The 24,369-nt window shown below is 56.3% G+C and overlaps 1 protein-coding gene and 1 long non-coding RNA gene across 3 annotated transcripts in view; one reads left to right on the forward strand and one right to left on the reverse strand.

Annotated features, from left to right (window-relative positions):
- Positions 1-323: 323 nt before the first annotated feature.
- The window catches only part of Dab2ip (DAB2 interacting protein), a 184,974-nt gene continuing 160,928 nt past the window's right edge, over positions 324-24,369 (forward strand). The window contains exon 1 of one of the 2 annotated variants that reach the window (XM_046451331.2): positions 324-470. In XM_046451331.2, coding sequence (XP_046307287.1) covers positions 431-470 — 40 coding nt within the window. In that variant the 5' untranslated portion in view covers positions 324-430. Of the gene's footprint in view, positions 471-23,127; positions 23,550-24,369 lie in introns of those variants that run through there. The other variant, XM_046451329.2, reaches the window with a different exon arrangement.
- Positions 21,617-24,265, reverse strand: LOC124097141 (uncharacterized). Its single transcript, XR_006853140.2, has 2 exons — positions 24,128-24,265; positions 21,617-23,992 (listed from the first exon to the last, which is right to left on the reverse strand). It is a non-coding gene; the product is annotated as an uncharacterized LOC124097141 (long non-coding RNA).

A 24,369-nucleotide genomic window follows, 5' to 3' on the forward strand; every position in this document is an offset into this window, starting at 1 on the left:
CCTTCCCAGAGCGGGTCAGCCTCCCCCTCTTCCCACAGGGCCCCGGGGCCCCAGAGCCGGCTTCCAGATGTTGAGCCCCGTGTCCGCCTCACCTCTGAGCCTTTGCATCTGCACAGCCGGGCCAGATCCCCGCAGCCAGCGTCGCGGGCAGCCAGGCCAGCCGTTCCGGGCGTCTTCCTATTTTAGACATCTCGCCGCCTCAGTCCCTTCTAATGTTTCCAGCCAGGCTGCGGGGGGAGGAGAAAGAGGTTACTGCTACTTTAAATGTGCTGTATGAAGGCGAGGGCTGGAGAGGGGCCTGCTGCAGGAACACCCCGTCATCCCGCCGGAGAAGCCGCCGGATGGAATACAAAAGGCGAAGCCCGGGCGCCCATGGAGACGGCCCCGGGGCATAAACCCGGGGGGGCCAGGGGCTGGGGGCGCGCTCGCCATGGAGCCCGACGCCCTCCTGGACCAAGACGGCTCCTACGGTAGGTGACACTGGCCGGCCAAGTGGCAGAGTTGGGGACCTCAGCCTGGCTGCTCAGGGGGACTTTTCTCCGCTTCAGGAATCTGAGTTGAAGGGGGGAGGCAGCTGGCACTGGCTGGGCCGGGGACTCTGGGTGGGCATGGTGCCCTGGGTCACGAGGCACAGTGCCCAAGGGGGTCTCTGGGCAGCGGGTGGCAGGGGGCCGGGGAAGGAGAGCTCCTGGGCCGCCGGGCTCCGCTCCTGGCTGAGGAGGCGAGGGAGGAAGTTTGCAGCCCCCTGCGGCCGCCTCTGCCCGCCTGGCTGCGGTCCCCGGCTGCGCGGCGCGGCGCGGCAGATCCAATTAGTGAGATCCTGCGGGTCAACGGAGACGGAGCCGGCGACGGGTGCACCCTGTCATTAAAGGCCAGGGCTCAAGCTGAGAGTGCTCCCCAGGCTGCCACTGGGGAGCTGGCCCTGCCCAGCCTTGGGCCACCGGCAGCCCTGGGCAGAGAACTGGGGAGAAGTTGCCTGGGACAGGCCGGCTGAGGGTCCGGGAAGGGATCTGCAAGCCGCAGAAGGTTTCCGCGGAGGCAGTTTCTGGAGGCTGGGAGCCCCCGGGAGGGAGCTGCCCCAGCTCTCCGGAGGGTTCAGTTGGCCCTGCTGCTGCTGCCAGGATGCTGAGCACACTGTGTCTGTCTCTGGGCAACGGAGGGAGGCGGGAGGGCAGGAGTGTGGTGAGGGACCAAGGCAGCAGGTCTGGGGCTCACTGGGGAGAAGGCCCCATGAGGAGGGGCATTTGAGGGGCAGTCTCCCCCCAGCTCAGATCAGCCTTTCAGGGAATCAGGGGCCTCAGTCTCCTCTACAAAAACTGGGCTCTTTTCCCTCTGGACTGACTCCCTACTCCAGCCAGCCCGGCTGCCTGGCACAGAGTCAAGCCACATTCCCTGCCCCCTGCAGCAGCCCAGCTCCCTCCAGCGAGAGGTCCTTTGCCACGCGTGGACCTACGACCCCTGGGAGGGCTTGGCCAGGACTGGGCGAGCACCTTGCTTTTCCAGGCAGTCAGGTGGCCGGTGGGTGCACCTCGAGTGACCTCCAGGTGCCAACCTGTGTTAGCTTAGTGGTTGGAGGCAGGGACGGAGGAGAGGAAGGGAGAGGAGGAAGGAGGAGAGAGGGCTCTGGCCCTGGAAGCGTTCCCAGCCTGGATTGGGAGACAACCAAGGACGGATTCCGGATCCCGAGGGATGAGATCCTTGGGAAGGCTGGGGGCAGAGAGTCTGGGGGTGGGGACAGGCCTGCCTACACCCAGAACTGTCCACTTGAAGCTTGGCACAGGGATGCTATCCCATCGAGGGTCCAGCGCAGGGGGCCGCAGGGGGATCAATCCATAATCAGGCAAATTTCCAGATTCCTCGGATCTCCATCTGCCCGTCCAGTGGTGTTCCGGAAGTCCATAGCCCCAGCTTGCTGTGCGCCAGTTCGGCTAGGGGCACGGTTGGGCAGGATGAGCCTGGAAACTGGGGCTGCCTCCACCTTAACCCAAGAGCCCTGTGCACAGTCAGCCTTTATTTTGTCACACGAGCTGCTGTGGCTCTCCTGGACGCCGGTCAGGGAGTGAGGTGTCTGGGGTACGGGAGGAAGAGGCAAGGAGAAGAGGAGGGCTCAGATGAGGGCAGGTGGCGGGGCACCGGGACCCGGCTCTTCCGTGGAGAGAGGTCTGGTCTCTCCCCGCAGGCCCTGGTTCTCAAGTTGAAGGGACTATCCTGGGCCAGGGCGACCCAGGACACCAGTCACCCCCGTCTCCGGGCCCTGGTTCTGCATTCATTCATTCATTCAACACTTTCAGGACCTGGACTGGACTCTCGGGCCCAAGAATAGGCACTGGCCAGGGTCCAAGAATAAGGCAAACCTCATCTCCGCCTTTGTGACATTCCCAAGTCAGCCTGGGAAGGAGGTAGATGTCCTGGTGGGGGAAGTTATGACACTGAGGAACCTCTGAGTCCACACTTGGAGTCCAGGAAAGCTGTCGTTAGGCGCTGATTCCCTCTGTCAGCTCAAGAGAAACTATCATAGATCGAGGGTTTAAACAACAGAGATTTAAGAAGCAAAAATTATGTCCTCACAGTTCTGGAGGCTTGAAGTCCAACCTCAATATTCCAACCAAAATGTCCACCTTTCTGCTAAGTGATTTTGCTCTTCCTTGGGCCTGCGTGTGTGGAGAGGGGAAGCAACTGCTCTGTGTCCTCCTGTCAGCACATGGTCCTATTGGCTCAGGAACCACCTCTCTGTACCTTCACTGAGGCCCTCAGAGGCCTCATCTCCAATAGCCTCTCCCCCTGGCCGTGCCATCCAGATCCGCCTGCTGCCTCCCTGCACCGTCTGACACCCCCTCCTTCACCTTCTCCCTCTCTAGGTCCCAGCCATACAGATCTGAGCTTTTTTATACTCTTCAAACCAGTTTCTACCCCAGGGACTTTGCACAGGCTATCTTTTTCCACCTGGATAGAGTATTCTTCCTCTCACTCTTCACTGAACTAACTCTTCTTCTTTATCCCGATATCAAATGGAAATCCAACTCCTCGGAGAAGCCTTCCCTAGGCCATACTCCCCCTGCCCCCGTCCATCAAATCAGACTCCACTCCCTTAGTCCTCCTTGTCCTCTATAGGAACCGTTCTTGTTGGCACTACACATTATTATGTCTTTAACCTGTGCGGCCACCATTCACCTCTGAACTCTCAGTATGCCCGGGGCATAGCTCTCTGACTGGCTTGTGGTAAGCGTCCAATAAATGCTGGTTGAATGAGGGAGGGGGTGAATGAATGCCGTCAGCCCAGGTTTAGAGAAAAGCATTCCAGACAGAAGGAACAGAAGGTGCCAAGGCATGGAGGTGGGAGACCCCTTGGAGGGCTCGCTGGTACTTACCACTGGAGTGATGCTCTTGGTCAGGCACTGGCCAGCTAAACTCCCTGAGGGCTCAGGGGTCTTGTGGGGACAAAGCTGGGTGTGGCAGAGCTGTAAATGGGGGTGAGGCTCTGTTGGTCTTTCAGAGAAGCACCTCCTTCCCATCTGCCTTTCGATGGCCAAGGAAGGGGACAAGAGGGAGCCTGACAGGGCCCAGTGTCTCGCCCTTCAAGACTTTCTCTTTGGGTTCTCGTGGGCCCCACCATTTCTCCCACTGCACCAATGGCACCTCCCACCCACTGCGAAGCTCTTGGTGTCTCCTGGGTCAGGATGGGTTTTTATTCCCTGGCGATGCTCGAGGGCAGAGCCCCGCCTGGTTTGCTGCTGTATTCTTAGGGCCTCTCCCCCTGGCCCGAGCAGTGCCCACTACACACTCGCTGGGTAAATGAATGAATGAGTGAGAGAGTGAGTGAATGAATGAGGGATGAACCAACGGTGAGTGAATTAGAAATGAGGAATGAATGAAGGAATGAATGAACAGTGAGCGAGTGAATGGATGAGGAATGGATGAGGAGGAATGGATGGATGAGCACAGCACCAGCTGGACCCGCCCTTGGCCTGCTCTTCGTCCCCAGCCATCCTCTCCATCTCGGGGCTTCTGTTGAGGGTGCTGGGCTCCAAGCCCCAAATATTCCAGCTCTGACCATCAAGACGAGATCTGACTGAGCCCCTGGCACCCTCTTCCCTTCTTGAGGCCTGAGCCTCACCCCAGCTCCCTTTGGCTTGGGTGGCCTTGAGCCATCCCCATTCCTCACTGAGGCTCAATTTCTTTGTATGACAAATGGACAGACCCAGCCGCGCCCGCCTGGTGCTTCGGAGGAGGCAGAGGCACATGTGAGGCCGGACGCCTGTTGGGGGATCTGTGATTCATGGAGGAGCCAGCGGGGTGCAGACAGGTGGCTCGGAGGAATGCCCCGGAGGGGCTGGATGCTTTGGAAATCCTGGCTGGGGTGGAAGAGGTCACTCAGAAGTTCAGAACCTTCAAATTTCTTCCTGACATCAACTCGGCAAGGACATCAGCCCCAGGGTCACGGGAGGCCCCTGTGGGGAGGCGGATGGATGTGGCTTGTAAACTTCCAAGTGCTGCAGGTATAAGAACCAGGGCTGCTTGTTGAGCACCTGCTCCGTGCCAGGTTCCAGGAAAAGGCTTGATGCGCACCCTCTCTGAGCCCTCACAACCTGGCAGGTTGCTGCTAGCCCATTTTCCAGATGAAGAAACTGAGGCTCGGGGCAGCTGAGTGTCCCAGAGCAGAGTTCAGGGCAGTGGGATCTGAACCCAGCCACTCCAGCGACAATGCCTGAAGGGGCCTGGGATCCCGTATTGCTGCCTGCTCTGAGCACTGTGGCTGTACCAGAGCTGCCACCTGGGGGCCCTTCCATTTGCTCATGAGAAAATGCCTCCCAGGGAGAGTTTACTGAACCAGTGAAGGGCACTGTGTGACAGGGACCGTGCTGGCTCTGCTGGGGACAGCAGGAGGCAGAGGCAGCTGTGATGGAGTGGAGTCAGTCTAAAGAAAGGGCTATTTTAGGCTGGAAGCTGTGGAGGCCTGATGTCACCACTCCCTGGCCCTTCCTGCAGAGAGGGAGGCTAAAATGCCTTCAAGGGGATTGGCCTCAACTGGTAGCAAATAGGGGCTCCTCTTAAAAATCACCGCTGCAGAGCTGGGGTGTGGCTCACTCGTCATCTCATTTCCCCTCCCCACCAACCTGATGAGGTATTATCATTCTCCTACTGAAGATGAGGGCACTGAAGCCCAGAGAGGCTGAGTGACTTGACTGAAGTCACACAGCTAGTGAAGCCAAGAATCACATAGGTCTGTCCCCCTAAGAAGCCTGTTCTCTGAACCAGGGCCTCCTAGGCCTTTCCCTGACGCTGTACCCATGAGATGGGATGTTGGAAGCTGTGCTTGGGCCTCCCCTGCCTCTCAGGCCCCCTCCTGGATCTACTATTGAGCTAACTCAACAGGCCTTGGGCAAAGACCTGGGCCCGCATCTGTGGTAAGGTACCTGCACCAGTGTGTCCTATCCTGGGTAGGGAAGGAATGCCAGAATCCATACTCCTTCCATCTTGCCCTAGGACTCCGGGGTCCTATTTCCTGAGCACTTACTCTGTGCAGGCCTGTGCTGAGGTTCTGCATGAATGGAGACTTCAGCTCCTCCCAGAGGAAGGAGCAGCCCCTTTACTCCAGTGGCGCCATCCAGGCTCCAAAGGTCCCCCAGCCACACAGCCAGCAAGGGGTACTTGGGACTCAAACCCAGGACTCCCATATGCCAGTTCTCTTTCCACTGCTCTGGGCTGGTCCCCACTCCGCACCCTCCCCGTGCCCAGGGAGCCTGGCTTCTGCTGGCTGGCCGTTCCTGGGCCTCTGGGCTTTTCAGAGGGCAGGTGGAGGACTTGGCGTTTTCCTCACCCCCACCCACAGAGTGGAGAAGAACCCCAATCTAGAAGAACTGTCAATCAAGAACCAAGAGACTGGACAGGGAGGTGCTTGAATCACGTAGGCACCCAAGCCCGGGCGGCCACTCAGGAGCCAGGAACTGGGGGCTGGTGCAGGGCTGGTGAGGGGCTCCTGTGCTGGAGCCGGGGGCAGAGCCAGGACAAGCCCAGGGAAGAGCCGTGGCTGATCCTCAGAGGGAGGGGCTCTGGGTGGGAATAGAAAGAAGCCACTTGTCCAGGGGCTTATGTGAGCTTCGGGCAAACCCACGTTGCTTTCTATGGCTTCTGGAAGGCCCTGTCCTGAGGGTTAGAGGCCTGGGCTTTCCACTGCAGGGGCTCTCACCAGAGGGTGGATGAAGCATTGCATCGCCCCGACAGCGGCTGCCTCGTGGGGGCTGGTACGGAGCTGCAGACCTTTGTTAGATGGCTCAGTGACACGGCCCAGTGCCCAAGCCTTTCTACTGCCTAGGGCATTTCTTAGCACATTGATTCCCATTTTATAGACGAGGAAACTGAGGCACTGGCCCAAGTCTTTGTCCTGCCCGGGATGGGCTCACATCCCTGCTGGACCATTGCCCCACCCCTTTCTATTCCAAGAAGACCGGGGCCCTCCCCAGCAGCACAGTGCGTTCCCGGCCTCCCTGGACGCCCATCTTCTTCCTTCTGGTGTGTGTGCCCGGGGCTGCTGAGCCCACCCAGCCACAGCCATGCCCCTTCCAGCTGGGATTCCTCCCAGAAATCCCCTCTGGAAGCCCGGAGGGGGGCTGGGTGAACAGTGGGGCCCGGGGGAAGGGTCTGCGAGGGTCTTCCTACCTATCACCACGGCATGATGGGGAGATGGAAGCAGAGCGGGAGGAGCTGCACTCACTCAATCGTCCTGCCTCCTGAAAGATCCGCCCTGACTCCATCAACCAGCCCCCACCTCAGGCCCTGCCCTGCCTTGCACACCTGCGCAGCCATCTCGCCTCCCCCTGGGGCACCCCATCTCCACCTGTCCCCAATTCACTCTCCAGGTGCAGCCAGAAGGGGCCGTATTAAAATCCCCACAGCCCCCCGCCCTGCCCCGCTGCAGCAGGACAAAATCAACTCTCCCACAGGACTCAAGGGTCTGACCTGCAGATGCTCCTCTTCTGGTCACAGCACCCCCTCCTCTCCCTCCACCATCATGCTCTGCCTTCTCCTGTGGTGCCCTCCTCTGCTCTCCCTCCTGTGCCCTGCTCTCCTCTCCCGTCCCGGAGCACTCTCCCTCCTCCCCTTCCCCACCAACCCTGCAACCTGCTCATCCTGGGGGCACAGGTCAGGCCCCCTCCTCCAGGAAGCCCGCCTCCTCTGGACTCCCTCCCACCGCACGATGGGCGAAGTTCCCCGGCTTCTCTGCTTGTCTCCTCCTCGGGGTTGTGAGCTGCCCGGGGCCCCCCGTGGAGCCCATGTGTGTGCACAGCAGAGGAGCATGAAGATCAGGGCCCACGGGCCTGTGCCTGGTCTCTGCATCTGCAGAAGCCCCTGCGTGAGCCTGTGCTGGCATGGGGGTCCCCCATCCCCCTGGGCTCCCTGGGTTCAGTCTGTGAGTAAGCAAAGAGCCCGGAGGACCCTGGTCTCTGGCCTGGTGGCAGGAATGTGGGTGTTCACCATGAGACAGGGACGCAGGTGGCAGAGCAGATTCTGGACGGGAGGGAGTCTGGGGTCCTGGACTCCTCGTGCTTGTGGGGCCATGGGACAGCCTTCTGTAGGGGAGTCTGTGATGGTCCTTCCAGATGTGACCTTGACTCCAGGGTGGAGGGACCCGAGCCACCTATCGGAGCCGCTTCCTTTCCAAGGCTGGCCAAAGCTTCAGCTCAGATGCCCAGCCAGGGTTCCCTCCCGCAGGAAGCCGGCCCTGACCAGCCTTGCTGAGGCCACTCTGTCCCCACTTGTCAGTGGGGTCGTGACCTCTAGTCCTAGGACATCTCATGGGCTATGCCTTCTAGCTCTCCAAGGTGGGAGCCACTTTCCCTCCATCCCTTGGGGACTCTGCATTGCCCCGCAGAGGGACAAACAGAGGAGCCCTGCCCCTCTCCTCAGCACAGCAGGGCTGGGCAGTCTCGGCCCCGCCCAGGGATCCTGGGGACAACAAGACAGGAGCTCAAGGAACCTGGGGTTGGACCAACTCGTGGAGCAGGGGCAGAAGCAGGTGGAGGGAGGGGTGGACTCCTGTCCAATCTGAAGCTGTGCCCGGATGGCTGGGTCACCACAACCCCGGGCCTTCCAGCCGGTGACCTACATTCCCCAGGCGCCTCGTGTGCAGGCAGTCGAGTGTGCAGAGCAGGGCCCCGCGGGAGGGTGACCGGGCCTGTGCCTGGTCTCTGCATCCGCAGAAGCCCCTGCGTGAGCCTGTGACAGCGCGGGGGTCCCCCATCCCCTGGGCTCCCTGGGTTCAGTCTGTGAGCAAAAGAGCAGTTCAAGGGACTGCAGTTCCTGAAGTGGCCGGCTGCCTGTCCCCAAACCTGCCCCTCCCCTGCCAGAGCCCTCCCTGTGGATGGCCTCAGCTGCCCTTTGCTGATGTAGGAAGCCGGGTCCTGAGCGAGGGGGCGGCTGTCAGCGGAGGCAGTGGGGGGGCGGCCTGGAGCCCCAGCGTGAGGCTGACCTGGAAGGGAGTGGGGTGAGCCTCAGAGGGAGCAGGAGGTGGCCCCTGGCCCTTGAAGCTGGAGGTGGCCACCAGCCCAGCATCTTCCTTCAGGTCAGGGCCAAGGGTCCCTTCCTTCCTGGTGAAGCCCCACCTGGAGGAAGGGGCCCGGCCGGCTCCATAGCTAGGAGTCAGGGCTCAGGCCTGGCTGGGTACCCTGCTCTGAGACCTCCGGTCTCTCCTCTGCCAGCTCTGTGGAGGGCGGGTGACGGTGGCTGTTGCCGCAGTCTGGCTGGGCACAAATCACCGAGCCGCCACAAAGCACTGTATGTTCCAACAGGAAGCTTTACTGCCCAAACTCCCACCAGCACTCCACGCACACACCCCTGGGGAATCACCCCACTCTCCCCCGGGCTCCACCCCAACTCTCTGGGAACCCATGAAAACTCCACGGGAACTCCAAAGTAGCAGGCTCCCGAGGCCGCAGGAGCCGCCCTATTGCCGGACAGTAAAGGTCTATATACAATTGAACACACAGCTTAACATAACCATCATCATCTCAAAGGCTCCCTGGCTCACCTCTCAACCACTCCCTTCTGGCAGTATGCCATGGTCATCCCGACTCGGCTGTGGCCCTCAACAGGCTGTCTGCCCCTCCCGGGCTCTCCTTTCAGACTGGCCTCTGACAGCCGCGGGCCTGGGCAGCCTGTCAGAGACTTCCCGTCTCTGTCTCAGTCTCTGTCTCGCCATCTATCTCTGTGTCTCTCTGCCTCCTCCCATTCCCTCAGGGCTTGGCTGCACCCACAGGCACCTGGTGACAGCCTACTGTGTGCAGCAGTAAGTGGGCAGAGAGCTCGACCCACCTCGGCCTCTCCAGCTGGACTCTTCTGAGTCCGCCTGTGCTTTGCTGCAGGCCTCACTCTTCACTCAACTCCCCCATAGAAGCCAGTCCTGCCCACTGGGCTCTGTCCCCTCCTGCGCCTGAGGACCACCCTACAGCGTCTTCGTGGGCCCTCCCAGTCTCTCCCACCCTTTCCTTGCTCCTCCTGACCATGTCCGGCCTCCTTCCTCCTCTGGTCTCTGCTTCCTCCCTGCCCGTGTGGTCCTCAGCGAGGTCACCAGGACAGCTGACCAAACATCGTCCACCTCTCCACACCTCTGCACTTTTCACACCCCTCCTGTGTTTGCACCTCTGCCCTTTGCCAGCCCCCACCGGGGCCTCCGTCACCCCTGCTCCATGCAGGCCCTATCCCAGACCAAGGGACCTCTGTAAGTCACCATTCCTCTCAGGGCTCTGAGGCAGCCTTGTCACTCCTGATGGCCTTGTCTGTCAACCTGTTCGTGTGTGTCTGTCCCTGCTGCACACACCTCAGAGCTTCAACTCTGTAGCTCCAGCACTTTCCCCTGAATGTTTGTTGAATGAATAATGAATGGTGGAGTGATTCGATACAAGTAAAAGTACTTTGCAAGCTAAGTGAGGGGGCTGGGTCAGTTCAGCACACAGAGTGGTATTAAAGAGCATCTGGAGCCTCTGGCAGGGTGCAGCCTCATCTGGGTGGCAGGAGGGGACCCGGGCTGCCCCAGAATTTCCAGAGTATTCCAATCCTTGCTGGGCCTTGGGATGATACCCAGCCTTGCTCTAGAGAGTGAGATTCAGTTAGTCTAGAGGCTGCCCAGGCACTGGAATGTTCCACCCCCCTGCCTCCCCTGGACCCCACAGGCCGCTCAGTTCTAAGGGGCAGACGCTGGACCGGAGGATCGCTGGAGCCCAGGGTCCCACTCCCAGCCTCCTTAATTCACTCCCAACAGCTCTCGGTCTCTCGGCTTGGTGCCAGGCTCCCTGGGTAGCCTCGGGCTGGATCTGGTCTCAGGGAGGAGCTCAGAACAGGTGTTCACAGTTCCAATGACAGTGCAGGAAAGGTGAGCCTGAGGTGTGTCCCAGCTACCGTGGGCCTGGTGAGCAGGCAAAGGGAACCGCAAGAGAAAGGGCAGGAGTTGAGAGCCACACAGCAGCCTCTCTGGGAACCTCAGGCAGTTCGGTTGACTGGACCCAGGTCCAGATGGGCAGAGAGGCTGGAGCCTGGAGAAGTCAGCAGGACCAGGAGGGAGACTTAGGGTGCTAGGCCCAGAGCTTGGGCTTTATTCTGCATGAATGGTTTCAAACAGGGAGTGAATGTGTTCTGATGAGTCTTTCCAGAATCTCTAAGACCCTCAACCCCACCTTCACCTGGCCCCCTCCCCTGAGCCGCTCAGGTGAACCGAGTTGGCTGCCCACTTCTGGGAGGTCCAGTCCCAGCAGGAGGAGACTGGAAGGGAGAGAGTCCAGGCAGCCAGGAGTCCAGGGGGCAACAGTGTTGCTGGTGGTGGCTTTAGAGGTGTCTGTCAGTCCCCCCACTCCCCTGTGTCCTCAGCAGCCCAGGGCTCTCCCAGCATCTAGGAGGGCAACCCCCATCCTCCTCTTGCACCTTGAGAAGCTGAACCAGAGAACAGAGGAAAGGAGACACGTGGGCCCACACAGCTCTCACTGGAAGCCCCCTCCCAGTTTATAGAGGCCACCGAGGCAGAGAGGCCTGGAGATTGCCCCCGAGTCGTAGCTAGGAGGGGCAGAGTCCGGATTCCAGCCCTGGTCCGCGTGCTCCAAAGCCCATGGGCTTCCCACGGTTCATTGCTATTCTGAGTCTGTACTAAGCACCCCATGGGACTGTCCCACTCCAAGGGGAGGTAGGAGGGGCCTGTGTGAGCTGCAGGGGGCCTGGGGTCTCCACTCACCTCCACTGCGCCTGGTGTAGAAGGGCAAATGGGGACCCAGCAGGGGGCGAGGCTGGTGGGGCTGATCAAGGAATCAGGGAGTCTAAGGGGGCTTCTGGGAGGGGCTGCTGGGACTGTCCCTGCTGGGAAAAGGGGGTGGAAAGAATTGAGATTTAGTTCAGTGCAGCAGGGAGGGTACCCCCAGCAAAGGACGCAGCCCCAACAGAGGTGGACGTGAGCTTCAGGACTTCCCAGCCTGAGCAAAGCCCGTTTCTTGATGGCCCACACTGCTGGCCAGGCCCCAGGGGGCCCTGGGGGTGACAGGCTTTACCATCCCGCTGACCAGCAGCACCCCTAGGCCTGTGTGCTAGCTACCTGGAGTAGGTGGGCGCTGTGGAAGGGGTTTGAGCAGGGCAGGGGCAGAGTCCCGAGCTTGGGCAGGAGTGGCCTGAGCCCCAGCCCTGCATGCCAGCGTTCTGCTGACCCGGGGCTCATTAAGAGCAAGGCAAGCTCCACCAGGAGACCAGTTTGGGGCAGCGGGCGCAGGGCTGAGGGCCAAGCCACGGCGCTGGAACAAAAGAGCTTGTGTTTGGGGAGAGGACCTCCCCCTCCCCCACAGCGTGGGGCTTTGGGAGTGGGGTGGGCACAACCACCCTGAGCCAAGAGGGGCTGCAGGGCTGGGGAAGGGGCTTGTGAGAGGCAGGATTCAGACTGAAGGGGCTGGAGGGGGGCTGGGAGCTGCCCTTTTGCCAGAGCCTCTGTTCACAAGCAGGCGCTTTGCAGAGGGCGCCAAAACCAAGCCTGGGGCAGGAGATGGAGTGTTGAAGGCCTCTTGACCCTGGTCCGGGAGGTGAGAGGTCAGGGGCTGCCTTCCAGGCTTGGGTCGGCCAGGACAGATGAGCAGCAGGCAGCTCCGAATCCCCCTTCCTTCTATTCGCGTGTTGTGTGTTTGGGGGGGGACACACTCACACTGTATCAGGGAGGTTGGGGGCTGGGGAGGAGAGAAGGGGGAGGGAGGGAATCTGCGTGTTCACAGTGCCACCCCCCTCAGTCCTCCCTGTGCATTCAGATGAGCTTCTAAACTCAAATCCTGCTCCCTCCCCTGCTGAAAACCCCCACTGGCCCATGACTCTCAGGATCAATTCCCCAGCCCCCCACCACCACCCCGTACCAGTACTGGGGAAGAGCTACATCCCCAGCTCTTTTTATTTTGAGACAGGAGCTCCGTAAATTTCTGAGGCTGGCCTTGAATTTAGGATCCTCCTGCTTTACCCCCCGCAGTTGCTGGAATTACAGGTGTGCATCACCACACCCCGACATTTCCAGGCTCTTGATCCTTGGCGACCTGCTGCCTGTATCCTGGATGGCCTCCCTTACTCCATCTGCAGATGGCCACCAATGCCCATGCTTCAGCCAGACAGAGTGGCTGATGGCTCCTAAACACTCAGGCTTCCTCGGCCTCCCCAGTTTCGTGCCCCTCTCCCTGAGGCTTAAAACATCTGCCTCCCTCCCGCCTGTGGTTCCCTGGCACCTGCCAGCTCCCACTCACATGCTGGTGCCCCTTTGGCTGCCACTGCCTCCAGGAAGCCTTCCCAACCCCAGTGACTGCATGCCCAGGGCGTGGGTGGCGCCCATCACCTCGGGATGCAGCCATCTGTGAAGGCTCTGTCCTGAGGTCACACGGGAGTTTTGTCTCATTCTCCTGTAGCCTCAACAGAAAGTGGTGAATAGGGACACTTGTTGGAGGAAGGAGGGACAGAGTATAAACAATTATGGCTTCAAAAAGGGAGAAGACAGGAGAGAAGACTAATGGGCAACCGGGGTGGGGAAGTAGCCTGTCCCCGAAGCCAGTGCCAGGGCTGGCTGACCCCTACCCTGAGCTTGGGTGTAGACACCATCTCTCTGTGGCTGGGCTCCTGGACTGCTCATTGCCCCAGGGGTGGCATCTTGAGCCCAGCTGGCCTTGCTGACAGGTCCTTCTAAGATTTGGCCCTTGACGCTGTCAACAAAGCAGGACAGGTGTTCAGGCAGGTGGGGCGGGGTCTCAGGTGGGCATTTAGCAGCCTTCCAGCCCTGCAGATGTCACTGGTCATCAGTGAGCCCAGGTCCCTGGCTCTGGGAACCCCAGGAGCCAACAGACGATCCAGCCCAGTGGTTTTCCAACCACCTCTATGGAGGAAGACCCCATTCACCCCATTCTCTCCCCCAGGGAGGACTAGGGGGGTGGGGACAGAGTCACAGCTACCTCCTGGCTGTCCTGCAGAACCAGACAGCCTTCTGTTGAAAGCATAAACATGTGAATGAAGGAACAGGAATCTGACAGTCGGGTTTGTTTGGTAACAGGAACAAAAGGACTGAGTTTCTAGGGCCAGAGGTGGGGGTGGAGAAGAGGAACTGCCCCAAGGGATCAGAGCTGGACTGCAGGTCACCCGGCACTTGGGTAATTACCTTAAACCCAGCCTCTAACAAAGATATCAAAAGACACTGCACATATTTCCCAGCTTTGGCCAAGGCAGCACCAGGTTCAGAATCAGAATCTCAGGGTTCAAGTCCCAACTCCTCCATGTACTCCCTGCATTGACCTTGGCCAATTCAAAGCCCCGCAAGACTCTGTTTCTTCCTCAATAAAATGAAGCTAATGACACCCCTGTCTCCTGAAAGAGAGCACAGAGCAGGGGGCTTGAATCATGCCTTGTGTGGATTCTACCTTGCCTGTGACCTTGGGGGAAATTTAAATCCCAGCTGTATCTTTAACTGCTGTCTGAACTGAGACAAGTTTCTTAACCTCTCTGCCTCAGTTTCCTCACCTGCAGAATGGGTACAATAGCAGCTCCCACCTGGCTCACAGGACATAATGGCTTGATAAGTGTTAATGCTTTTGGAACAGATTGGCACCCGTATTTGTCATTGCTGCATCCAATAACAGCACAGACCAGGTTGTGCTGAGGAGAGACCCCAGAAATGGAAGAAAAGAACGAATGAGATAATGAATGAATGAAAGAAAAAGGAGGGCTCTTCCAGGAATACCTAATGGATTGAACCTGACCCAGTGGTTCCTCTTGGCTGGGAGCCCACCCTGGCTCCCTTTGGCTGGGCCTCTCCCTGCATTTTTCTACAAACACGTAGAGGTAGGATCCATTTCGCCCCTAGATGACTTTAGGTGATAAAGGAGTAACTTCAGCCTCCTTGAATTGAATCTTCTCTCCAGAATGTGTAACAAACCTGGAAATTGGAATTGGCCTGAAGCTGATTATTCTGGGAGGGCACCTCTTGGCATTAAAACTAAATTAGATCAAGGTACCTCTGTTATTAGCAAAATAATTCCCTACGATTACAGAATGCAGCCATGAATCCTCATGGCAGATGAACTTCAGGTGACTTACTTGAGACAAATAACTGTGCAAAAATCACAGGCTCATCTAATCGCTTCTCTATAGCATTGCAGTCAGGTAATTATGCTAATGGTTCTAAGAAATCACCTTTTGTGGTCTGGGATTGGGGGGGGCTTGAGACAGAAATGTGTGTGGCGGATATTACCTACTTCCAGCTGGAGCGGCTGGGCGCCATGTTTGATTCTAAAAGGGGCCCTTCAGGGGGAGCCGGTTTGGCCCATCGTCGACTGAGGGAAAAACCTGTTATGCCATCAGAATTATAGTGGCCTCATTACTCATCTCTTTTCAGATCATCTTAATATAGGAAATTGAATTTGTCTACGGTTCCACTCTTGGGCCAGGTAATTCTGAGAAGCAAGTTGAAATGTAAAAGCTCAGAACCTTTGAGTCAATGCAATCCAGCAAATGTGCATTTACGCCCTGGAGTGCCAGGCAGGGATCTGGCCAGAGGCAGGGAGAGTACCACATCCGAGAGTGTGCTTGACCCTTTCTAAACACTATCTCTCATCCCTTCAGCAGCTGGATGAGAGAGGCAGTATCGAGCCCATTTAGAGCCAAGGTTCAGAGTGAAAGACTCGCCCAAGGTGCTTCTGACTACTTCCTCCCACCAGGAGGGATCTAGACCTAGGAGGCTTCGTGGCAGAGTGGACTTGGGGAGAGGACTTTATAAGCAGAGGAAATGGCTAAAGCAAAAAACTAAGAGGCAGGAGACCTGGACCAAGTGTCCAAGGATGCGGGATGGGGTGGAGAGGGTGGCTAAAGATCAGAAAACAGAGGGCCTCAAATGACCCATTGATGGTTTGGACAATGGTGGGCCTGGAGGTGTTTGAGCAAGAGAGGGGAAGGGGAGAATCTGAGAACTACCTGGGCTGAAGTCTGTGGCCCATCCAGTGTATGAAGGGGTCAGAAAGGAACGAGGTAAACAATGGATGATTTTTTGCATAAGTGTATCCAAATATTGCAAAAGATGTCCTTATACTAAACAAGTAACATTTAACTGGACATCTTGTATATAATTTAGGAATCCTATTCCCAGTCCCTCACATCATCCCTGGCTGGGTCCTCTCTGCCCCTATCGGCACACAGGCTGGCAGAATCCCACCCACCCACTGAGGCCCTGCACTCCTTACTACTACAGTGGCAATAGATACTGTGCCCCTGGTAATTATTTTCTTGCATAATTATTTTACTATCTACCCTCCCCCAATAGCCAACGTTACTTCCTTCCATCTGCAAAGGAGGAAAAATGAAAAAAAAGTGAAGACTCTGACTCCCTCTACTTCCTGACCCCATCTCTACCCAAAGTTGACTCCAATTTCTGCTTCTGTCTCAGGAAGAGCCAGCCTCTCCACCTGTCCCAGGACCACACCTGTTCTCTTGAGTACTGCTCACCTTTCTCCCTGGCAACTTTGAAGTCGCACTATCTACTGGGTCATTTTCACGGGGGCACCTAGCAATTGCTTTCTGTCCTCACCGTCACCATTTCAACCCCAGAAAGCCGGGTCTGAGATGTTTCTGTGTGCAGGAGGCTCGCTGGGGCCTGTGCTCAGGCTGTGGACCCGTGCAGGGGACGGGCAGCAGTGGTGTTTGGGCAAAGCTGAGCTGCGTGCAGTCTCAATGGAGGTCCCATTCACCCTGTGTCTGGACCCAGGATGGCCCTTCAGAGTGGTCCTGGGTAGTGCCGAGGGGCCAGGTCATCATGCTCCTGGGTGGGTCAGTCCCTGGATGTAGGACATCCCAGGGAGTATCACCTTTAGTGAGATGGCTTTCTTCATCAGGGGTAACCCCAAAGAGCTGACAGCTAAAGGACATCTTCTAGCAGCCTTCCACATCTGGTAAAATGGTTCCTTCCTTCTAGAAGGGGGATTAGTGCTGAGTAGCCCACGGTCCATCCCCACCCCAAAATTCCCCTCCAGCAACCATCCAATCTGGGATTTTCTTTCTGACTGAAGTACTCACTGAGCTGTCTGTCCTCCTGCTGCACCTCCCTCCTGGCCACTCCCTGGACCATGCTCTTGCTGGTCTCCAGTCTGTTTCCTTTAAGTCCCTCCTCCTCCTCCAGATGAAGAGATTCATGTAAAACTCAAGGGTCGTCCATGTCCCTCCCGGCCCTGGGATCTCCCAGTGGCCTCCTCAAAGTCCCAGCCCCTGGGCACTGTGCTCAGGGACCTGGTGACCCACACTGTTCTCTTCCCTCCCCTCTCCCTTGGCTGCCCCTCATCCCTGATGCCCAGTGGTCTTGACTATAGACTGCCCCGGGACCCCCGCGTGCTCCCCTCTGCTCATGCTTTTGCAAAGGCTGCCGCTTCTTGGCTGCCTGTCGTCTCTCTCCTTTAAGACACACTCACAGGTCATCTCTTCAGGAGCCCTTCCTGAACCACCTGTGCTGCCCAGGTTGGCCTCAGGGACCCACAGCCACCTCTGTCTTAGGCTTAGCAGCCACCTGGGACTATCACATGTGGGCCACAGGGCCAGCACACAGGTGGTCCCTGGGGACACTGCTGCCTGTCTCTGCCCTCTGCATCTGGGAGCACCTCACTCTTCTCTTTACCTGCATCCCCAGCACCCAGACTGGAGCCTGGCATGGGGGAAGGGGAGCTGACCCTGACTAGGCACTTGGGGAATCTGTCAACAGCGGGGTGGGTGTGGGAGAAACCCTGGGGTAGGGTGGATTCAAATGGGGGGGGGCTAGTGAGGCCCGGACAGGGCTGTGCTGGAATAGGGGCCTTTCTGTCAGGAGCAGGTGGTCCTCCTTCATGCCTCCTGTCTCTCACAGCCACCCTCCACCTGATATTTAACTCTCAAACTCCTCAGAGGCAGCAGTGAGCTCTGTCCGTTTCTGCTCTTCGCTCTTCCTGACCATCACTGCTCTGCACGGGCACCGGGTGAGCGCGCTTCCCTATCCTTCCCTCGCCTCCACTCATGTCCCCCCTTGCCCAGGGATTCTGGTGGGTTTGGTGTACATGGTTTGATGCTTCGTGGATGAGATTTTGAATCTTATTTCCATCCAGGAAGGTCCTGCCTTCCCCTTGGGAGATTAAGTTATGAATTAACTTAGACTACTACAGAATAGTATGCAGAAAAGGGTGGTGCTGCCCAGTGGTTACCAAGCCCCGGGTTTAGAATCCCACAGATGTGGATGTGAGCACCAGCTCTGCCATTTACATGCTGTGTGATCTTGCTCAATTTGCTTGTACTCTCTGAGCCTCAGTTTCCTCATATTAAAGGGACATAGACAATATCCGAACATCCTCAGAGGTGGTTGTGAGAATTAAACGATAGAACACACAAAGCAACTGGAAAAGCGTCCAAGTATGCTTACATATCAGTGGACCTAGGTGTAGAAATCTCTGGTAACAGTGTCCAGCCATGATAAGTAGAGCCCATCAGGGGAGGTGTACAAGCAAACATGGATTCATCCATTCATCAGCCAACATCCATAGAGCACCTATTATGTGCTGGGGTCCTTGCTGGGCACGGGACCAGGTGCAGCAATGAGCAAAACCAAGCGTGATCCACATGCTCAGGAGGATGGTGACGTTTCATCAGGTGATAAGCACTGGGAAGGAACGCACCCAGGGCTATGGGGTACAGTCTGGAGGCCAGGGAAGACTGCCCCGAGGAAGTGACATTAAGCTGCCGTTGGAAGAGTTAACTGGGTCCAGGAGGGGAGGGGACAGAGAAAGGTTCTGGACAGGGGAACCTGGTAGGCAGGTCATGGGCAGGAATGTTGCATATTTGAGGACCTGGAAGTTGGCTGGAGTGGCTTGGGGCTGAGAGGGAGGGAGAGGGAAGATGTCAGGAAATGGGCTGGAGAGATGGATGGGGGGGCAGACCCAGTGCTTGGTAGGCCACACGAAGCTGTAAGAAGCCATTGAGACCTTTTAACAGGGGTGGGGGTGACGTGGTTGTATTCCTGCTTGGAAAACCTCCTGGGGAGAATCAATGGACACAACCAAGATGGAGACAGGCAGACAGAGGCAGGGAACCAGGTCAGCGCTTACTGAGGTCCTGGCAAGAGACCACGGTGTGTGGAAGGGACTGTGTGGGAATTACTGGCATGAGCCCGGGGGTTGAAGCTGTGAGAGCCATGCAAAGTTGAGGATACAGGGCTCTGACAGTCTCCCCTCCAACTCTTATGGTCCACTGTAGTAAAACGAGGTAGCCAAAGAGTGGAAGGAGTAACCAGGGAACCAGGAGGAAAACTGGGAGAGTGTGGTGAGAAGAGAGCAGAAGTTTCCATGGGGTTAAGTTTGGCCAAGAGATGGGGCTAGATGAAGATGGGAAAGTATCCTTTGGTGTTCCCAACAAGGAAGTCATTGATGGCCTTCCTGAGAGCCACAAAGAAAGATGGCAGACATTTGCATGGGACAAAGTACCATGGGTGGCTCATATCTATGTCACCAGGATAATATTATATGGTCCAGTGAGACCCGGATCAAAGACAATTGGCTCCTTAGCTCAGACAGTCTGTCGCCAGATCCCTTGAAGCACACAGTGTTGTTCATTCTCAGTGACCACACGGCCCTGTCAATTTTATATATTTGTTTGCATGTACAGACTGTAACGCCATCCAATTCATCGTCTAGAGTCTGGACCATAAGCCATTTGCAATCCTGTGTGTTGCTTTGATGGAAGCTCCCGACAAGTGGACATATGTAGATTTTGCATATACAGTGCATTTGGTAAATCACTTCAGACGCATCCCTGGGGAAGGTGCCACAGGCTCTGTCGCCCCTACAGATGGAAGCCGGCAAGGAAAAGATGGGCCCAGATTGGCCTCCCTGGGATACATGTGAGAGCAGATTGGAGGGGGCCAGAGTGGATAGGGGAGACCGAGAGGAGGGCCTAGGATTCTGAAATGCTGTGCAGCTAATCATTTCCGAGGTGTGTGTTGGAGCAGGGGGTGGGATGGCCAGGGGCAGAGGACAGAGGAAGCAGTGCTAGGAGCAGGAACTGGGAGCATGCTTCTGGCCACCCCAGCTCCAACCAGCCTCCGGGTGCATGCTTTTGTTGAGAATCGGTGAACAGATAGTTTTATCTCTCTTCCTTCCTTTTCGTTTTGGAAACAGTATTGCTATGTCACCCAGGCTGGTCTCAAACTCATAGACTCAAGAGATCCTCCTGCCCCAGCCTCCAAGTAGGTTGAAACCAAGCCACCACGCTTGACTAGACCTCCACTTTTCATAGGCGATTCCTTCCACTTTTCCCTGCAAATATCTTCCTCTTGGCCAATATTGACACAGTTGCTACCTGACCCTGCAAAAGGGTCTCTAATCTTTCTGTAATCTCACTGAATTTTCTTAACTCCTGTGATGAGCCCTAGTCACAACTAGTCACATCCTCGTTGTGTAGACCCCAAAGCTAAGGCTCAGAGGGATATAATAGCATGTCAGTTCACACAGTTGGCAACACAGTTCAGCCCAGGTGTGAACAGTTCTCTCTGACCCTACAGTTCACACTATCGTGAAGAATGTTCAGTGAAGACCGAGCAGTCAACCAAATAGGTGGTGGGGTTGCTCTTCTTTTGAGTTTGGCGTGACTCCTGTGGGTTTCTGAGCACTTGGGTTCTACTCAGCCCTTTCATTCATTAAACACATCTTCCTAAGCCAAGAAGTGGCTCAGACAAGGCTGGTGGCTGGAGGAGCTCACAGTCTCCTCCCAGAGACAGACTCCTAACCAGGTGCAACAATCCATACTGTAATAAACAGCGAAGAGGGCAGGTGGGAACTCTCTACCTGGAGGAGTCAGTGAATACCTCCAGGGCTTCCCAGGAGCTGAAATGCCTGAGCTGGATTGTAATGGAGAAATAGGCACAGGCTGGGCAGATAGGGAGGACCAGCCCTGGGAAGAGTGAACAGTCTGTGAATTCAGGAAGGCCTCAGAGAGTGTGCAAGGTTTCAGGGCCTGATTGACGGTGATGCGTATGTGGGAGGAGTCCCAGTTGACTGGGGCTAGGGTGTAAAGGACTCCATTGGAGATTGGGGATGGAGGTGTTCATGCTTGGGCTTTGAGTTGAGCACTTAGACGCTATGACTGTATTATCAAAATGAGGAAAGTCATCTTGAGCATGGCCACTCACGCTTGTAATCTCAGAGCCTCGGGAGGCTGAGACAAGAGAGTCCCAATTTGGAGGTCAGACTGGGCAGGTGAGCAAAATCCTGTCTCAAACAAATAAAAAGGGTTGGAGATGTAGCTCAGTGGAAAAATGTTCCTGGGTGGAGGGTCGGGGAGAGCAAGGAGAAAGAAAGAGGAAAGTGAGTTTTGGAGCAGAACTCCAAAATTCCCATCATGCTTGCTCTGTACCTTAAAATTGTTTGGGGGCTGGGATGTAGCTAGTGGTAGAGTGCTTGCCTGACATTACATAAGGCTCTGGGTTTGATCCCCAGAAACACACATATGCAGAAGTTTGAAAAATAAGACAGAATCTGTGTATTTACCATTCCAGTCAAGAAGCAAAATCTCAAAACGGGAGAAGAGAAGCCCCCTCCTACCACCTTAGCACATCTCCCTCTACCCCTCGAGGTAAATACTTCGCTGAATGGTATATTTATCATGCTTCTGAATGTCTTTGTGCATTTGCTACATCTGTGCAATTCTATGTTAGAGTATTTTGTTTTGCATGTTTTAAAAAATCGGTATAAATGATATCATATAATTTGATTGTCTGCAACTCACCCCCCCCCTTCACTGGCAGTTCGTAAGGAATCTCTAGTTACTCATTTCCACGGCAGTATAGCATTTCTCTGAACACTTCACAATTTGCTTATGCATTCTTCTGATAATAGACACTGAGGCTGTTTCAGAGTCTTCTTTAACCTAAATATTGTTTCAATGAGCAAGAGGCTCTCCAGGTATGTTCCATAGGAAAGCCTGGGTCACCAGGGTACATGCACCCTCAGTATTTTCAAAGCTGCCACATCATTCTTGAGTGGCTGTACCCACCCCTGCTCCAGCCAGCAGGGTACCAGAGTTCTCCACGCTCCATGTCCCTTCTGCCCCACTTTGTGCCAGTCTGACAAGTGTGAAATGACACTTTACAGAGGTTTTATTTTGCATTTCCCCGGATTACAAGTGAGGCTAACAATCTTTGCATATGTTTATTGGCCATTCATCGTTCCTTTCCTGCAAATTGCCTGTTCATATATTTCCCCAATTTTCTATTGTTTCTTTTGAAAATTGATTTATGAAAGGCCTTTGTATATTTTGGAGCTTGTGTCGCACATATTTCCCTTGATAAAAAGGAGTTTCAGGGGCTGGGGTTGTGGCTCAGTGTAGAGTGCTCACTTGGCATGTGTGAGGCACTGGGTTTAAAAAAAAAAGGAGTTTCATATTTTAATTAAATGTATCCATCCTTTTCTTGATGATTTGTGCTTTTCATATCTTTTTCAAGAAATCCTTTCCTCTTATATTGTGTGCATGTGTGTTTAAGTCTTCAGTACATCTGGAATTGATATTTTATGTGTGGTGTGAGATAGGGATCCCAAGTCACTTTTTTTTTTAGAACTGGGGATTGAACCCAGGGGCACTTAGCCACTGAGCCACATCCCCAGCTATTTTCTGCATTCTATTTTAAGACAGAGTCTGACTGAGTTGCTTAGGGCCTCACTCAGTTGCTGGGAATGACTTTGAACCTGCAATCCTCCTGCCTCAGCCTCTGAGACACTGGGATTATAGGTGTGCAGCACCATGCCCAGCACCCATGACATTTGAACCTTTTCCCCACAGATCTGCCGTGTCACCTCTGCCAAATATTGCTTCCATATATGTGTGGGTCTGTTTTTGCAGTCTTTATTCTAGTTCACTGGACTATTTATCCTTAGTCCAGTACCACTTGGTCTTGTACCTTTCTAGGCTTATACTTTGAATTAAAAGAGCAAGTGCCTTCTTGAGAGCAGATCCGAATGTCTTATTCTTTGCATTTTCACTCATTACATGAACATCCATGTAATGGATGTAATACTTTTGCTTACAAAAGGGTATTCCATAGACTGTCCTGGGACCCCAAACTCCTTTTTGCAGAAGAGGAAACTGAGGACAGAGGTGAGGTGGCTTGCCAAAGTCACACAACCAGAAAGTGTTGGATTTGGAGTTTTGTAAGATTTCAAAATCTTCTGCAAGCTTTCAAAGCCACCCCCATCTATTCACCCCATATTGTCCACCCTGTCCATGAATTCTTTATTGTCCAGGGTCTACAGACCCTGTATCTGATGTTCACTCCTCTTCCCCTTCATTCATCAAGTAGCTTCTGAGTGATGATGGTGAGCAGATGCTGGAGCCCAGACCCCATTTTCAGGGCCCTTCCTAGTGCGGGAGATCAGCCAGAAGGGGGGGGGGGTACTGCAGGTGTGCACGTTGTGGGACATCATAGGAAGCTTGAGGTCTTGAGGTCGGTGTAAGGAGGTCAGGCCAGATTTCAGAGCCGGTTTAGAGCCAACCTGGGCGTGCACTTGGGCCCAGGGCTGCCTCCAGAGAGGACGCCAGCTTCCCTCTGGAATTAGAGGCGTCCTCCCGCCCTCCCGCCTCGAGAGGCAGGAATGCGAAGGATCAGCTTTCAGCAGAGCTGCGGCTGCCTTTCCGGGGAGCTCCCTATGCAGGCCCTTCCCGAGCTGCCGAATTAACTGGTTCTGTCTGTCGGACTGGGAGAGCAGCTCTCGCTAAAAATAGCGCCCTGCCGGGGCCGCCGCAGTGGGAGTCGGAGCCCGGGCAGACCCAGGAATTGAGGGAGCCCTGCTCAGCGCCCATCCGGGCCTGGCCGGGGACTGACCCCGAAGCCGAGACCGCGGGCACAGCGCTGGCCCCACAGGTGCCGCGGAGGGTGGAAGGCCCGCGGGACCGGGAGCGGCAAAGCCCGTCCGGGATGGGAGCCGGCGGCACGGCCTCCCGCGCCCTGGCCTGGGCCTCCCTGCCGCTGCTGGGGCCTCCGGCCAGCGCGCTCTGCGAGGACACGCTCTGCTGCAGAGGTAAGGCCTGGGGCGCTCGCAGGGAGCCTCGTCTTCCTCGCCGACCCCGGGGCCACTGCCAGGGCCCAGGTGGGGCGGACCCAGACGTCGGTACAAGGTTCAGGGAGAGGAGCCCGGAGAACTCTGCAAACTCACCTTTAGTTTGAAAAGGTGGCGGTCCCGCCACCAGGTCCGAAAAGGGGTCGCCCCCATCTGGCCTCAGTGTTCCTGTCTGGAAAGTGGGACAATAAAATCGTTAAGGTTTAATATATCTCTCGGTCTTCAAGAGAAGTTGGGGGACCCGCCGCAGCCGATCGCACGAATGCGCGAGACGTTTGCCCGAGCCAGCTGGGGTCCTCGGGAGTTTGCATTGGTGCAAGTGTCGAGGTGCCTTCCGGGTGACATCTCTGCGTGCTGTCCTTTTCCAAAGCTCTTGTCCTCTCTTAGGTCCTTAGGGCCAGAAGCTGCAGATGGAAGCAGAAAGCACTGGAAAGTTTAAGGGGTCAGCAGACATACGAAAATCCTTGCGGGAGGGCAGTGTGGGTTGGCAGAGGGGTGATTTTGAAAGCAAAGTCGAGACCCGCTGCTCGGTGCCCTACCCCTATAGCCCTGGAGCTAAAGCCAGGGGAAGGACCCCGGCTGGCTAGCTGAGCCGCGGGCGCGCTCGATCGCGCCAGGCCTGGGGAGCGGAGGGGGCGTGTAGCTCCGCCTGGATCCCGGGCCCTCGGCGGGGCCGGGCTCGGGCTGGGCGCAGAGGGGTCGGCCCTGCCCAGTCCGGCCGGGGCGGGGCGGCCGTGATGGGGTCGATCGACCAAACAGGTGCGCCCCCGCCCCTTCCCTC

The sequence above is a fragment of the Marmota monax genome, unplaced genomic scaffold, assembly GCF_021218885.2.
Source record: "Marmota monax isolate L192 unplaced genomic scaffold, Marmota_monax_Labrador192_F-V1.1 WCK01_AAM20220418_F8-fsc00020, whole genome shotgun sequence".
NCBI lineage: Eukaryota > Metazoa > Chordata > Mammalia > Rodentia > Sciuridae > Marmota > Marmota monax.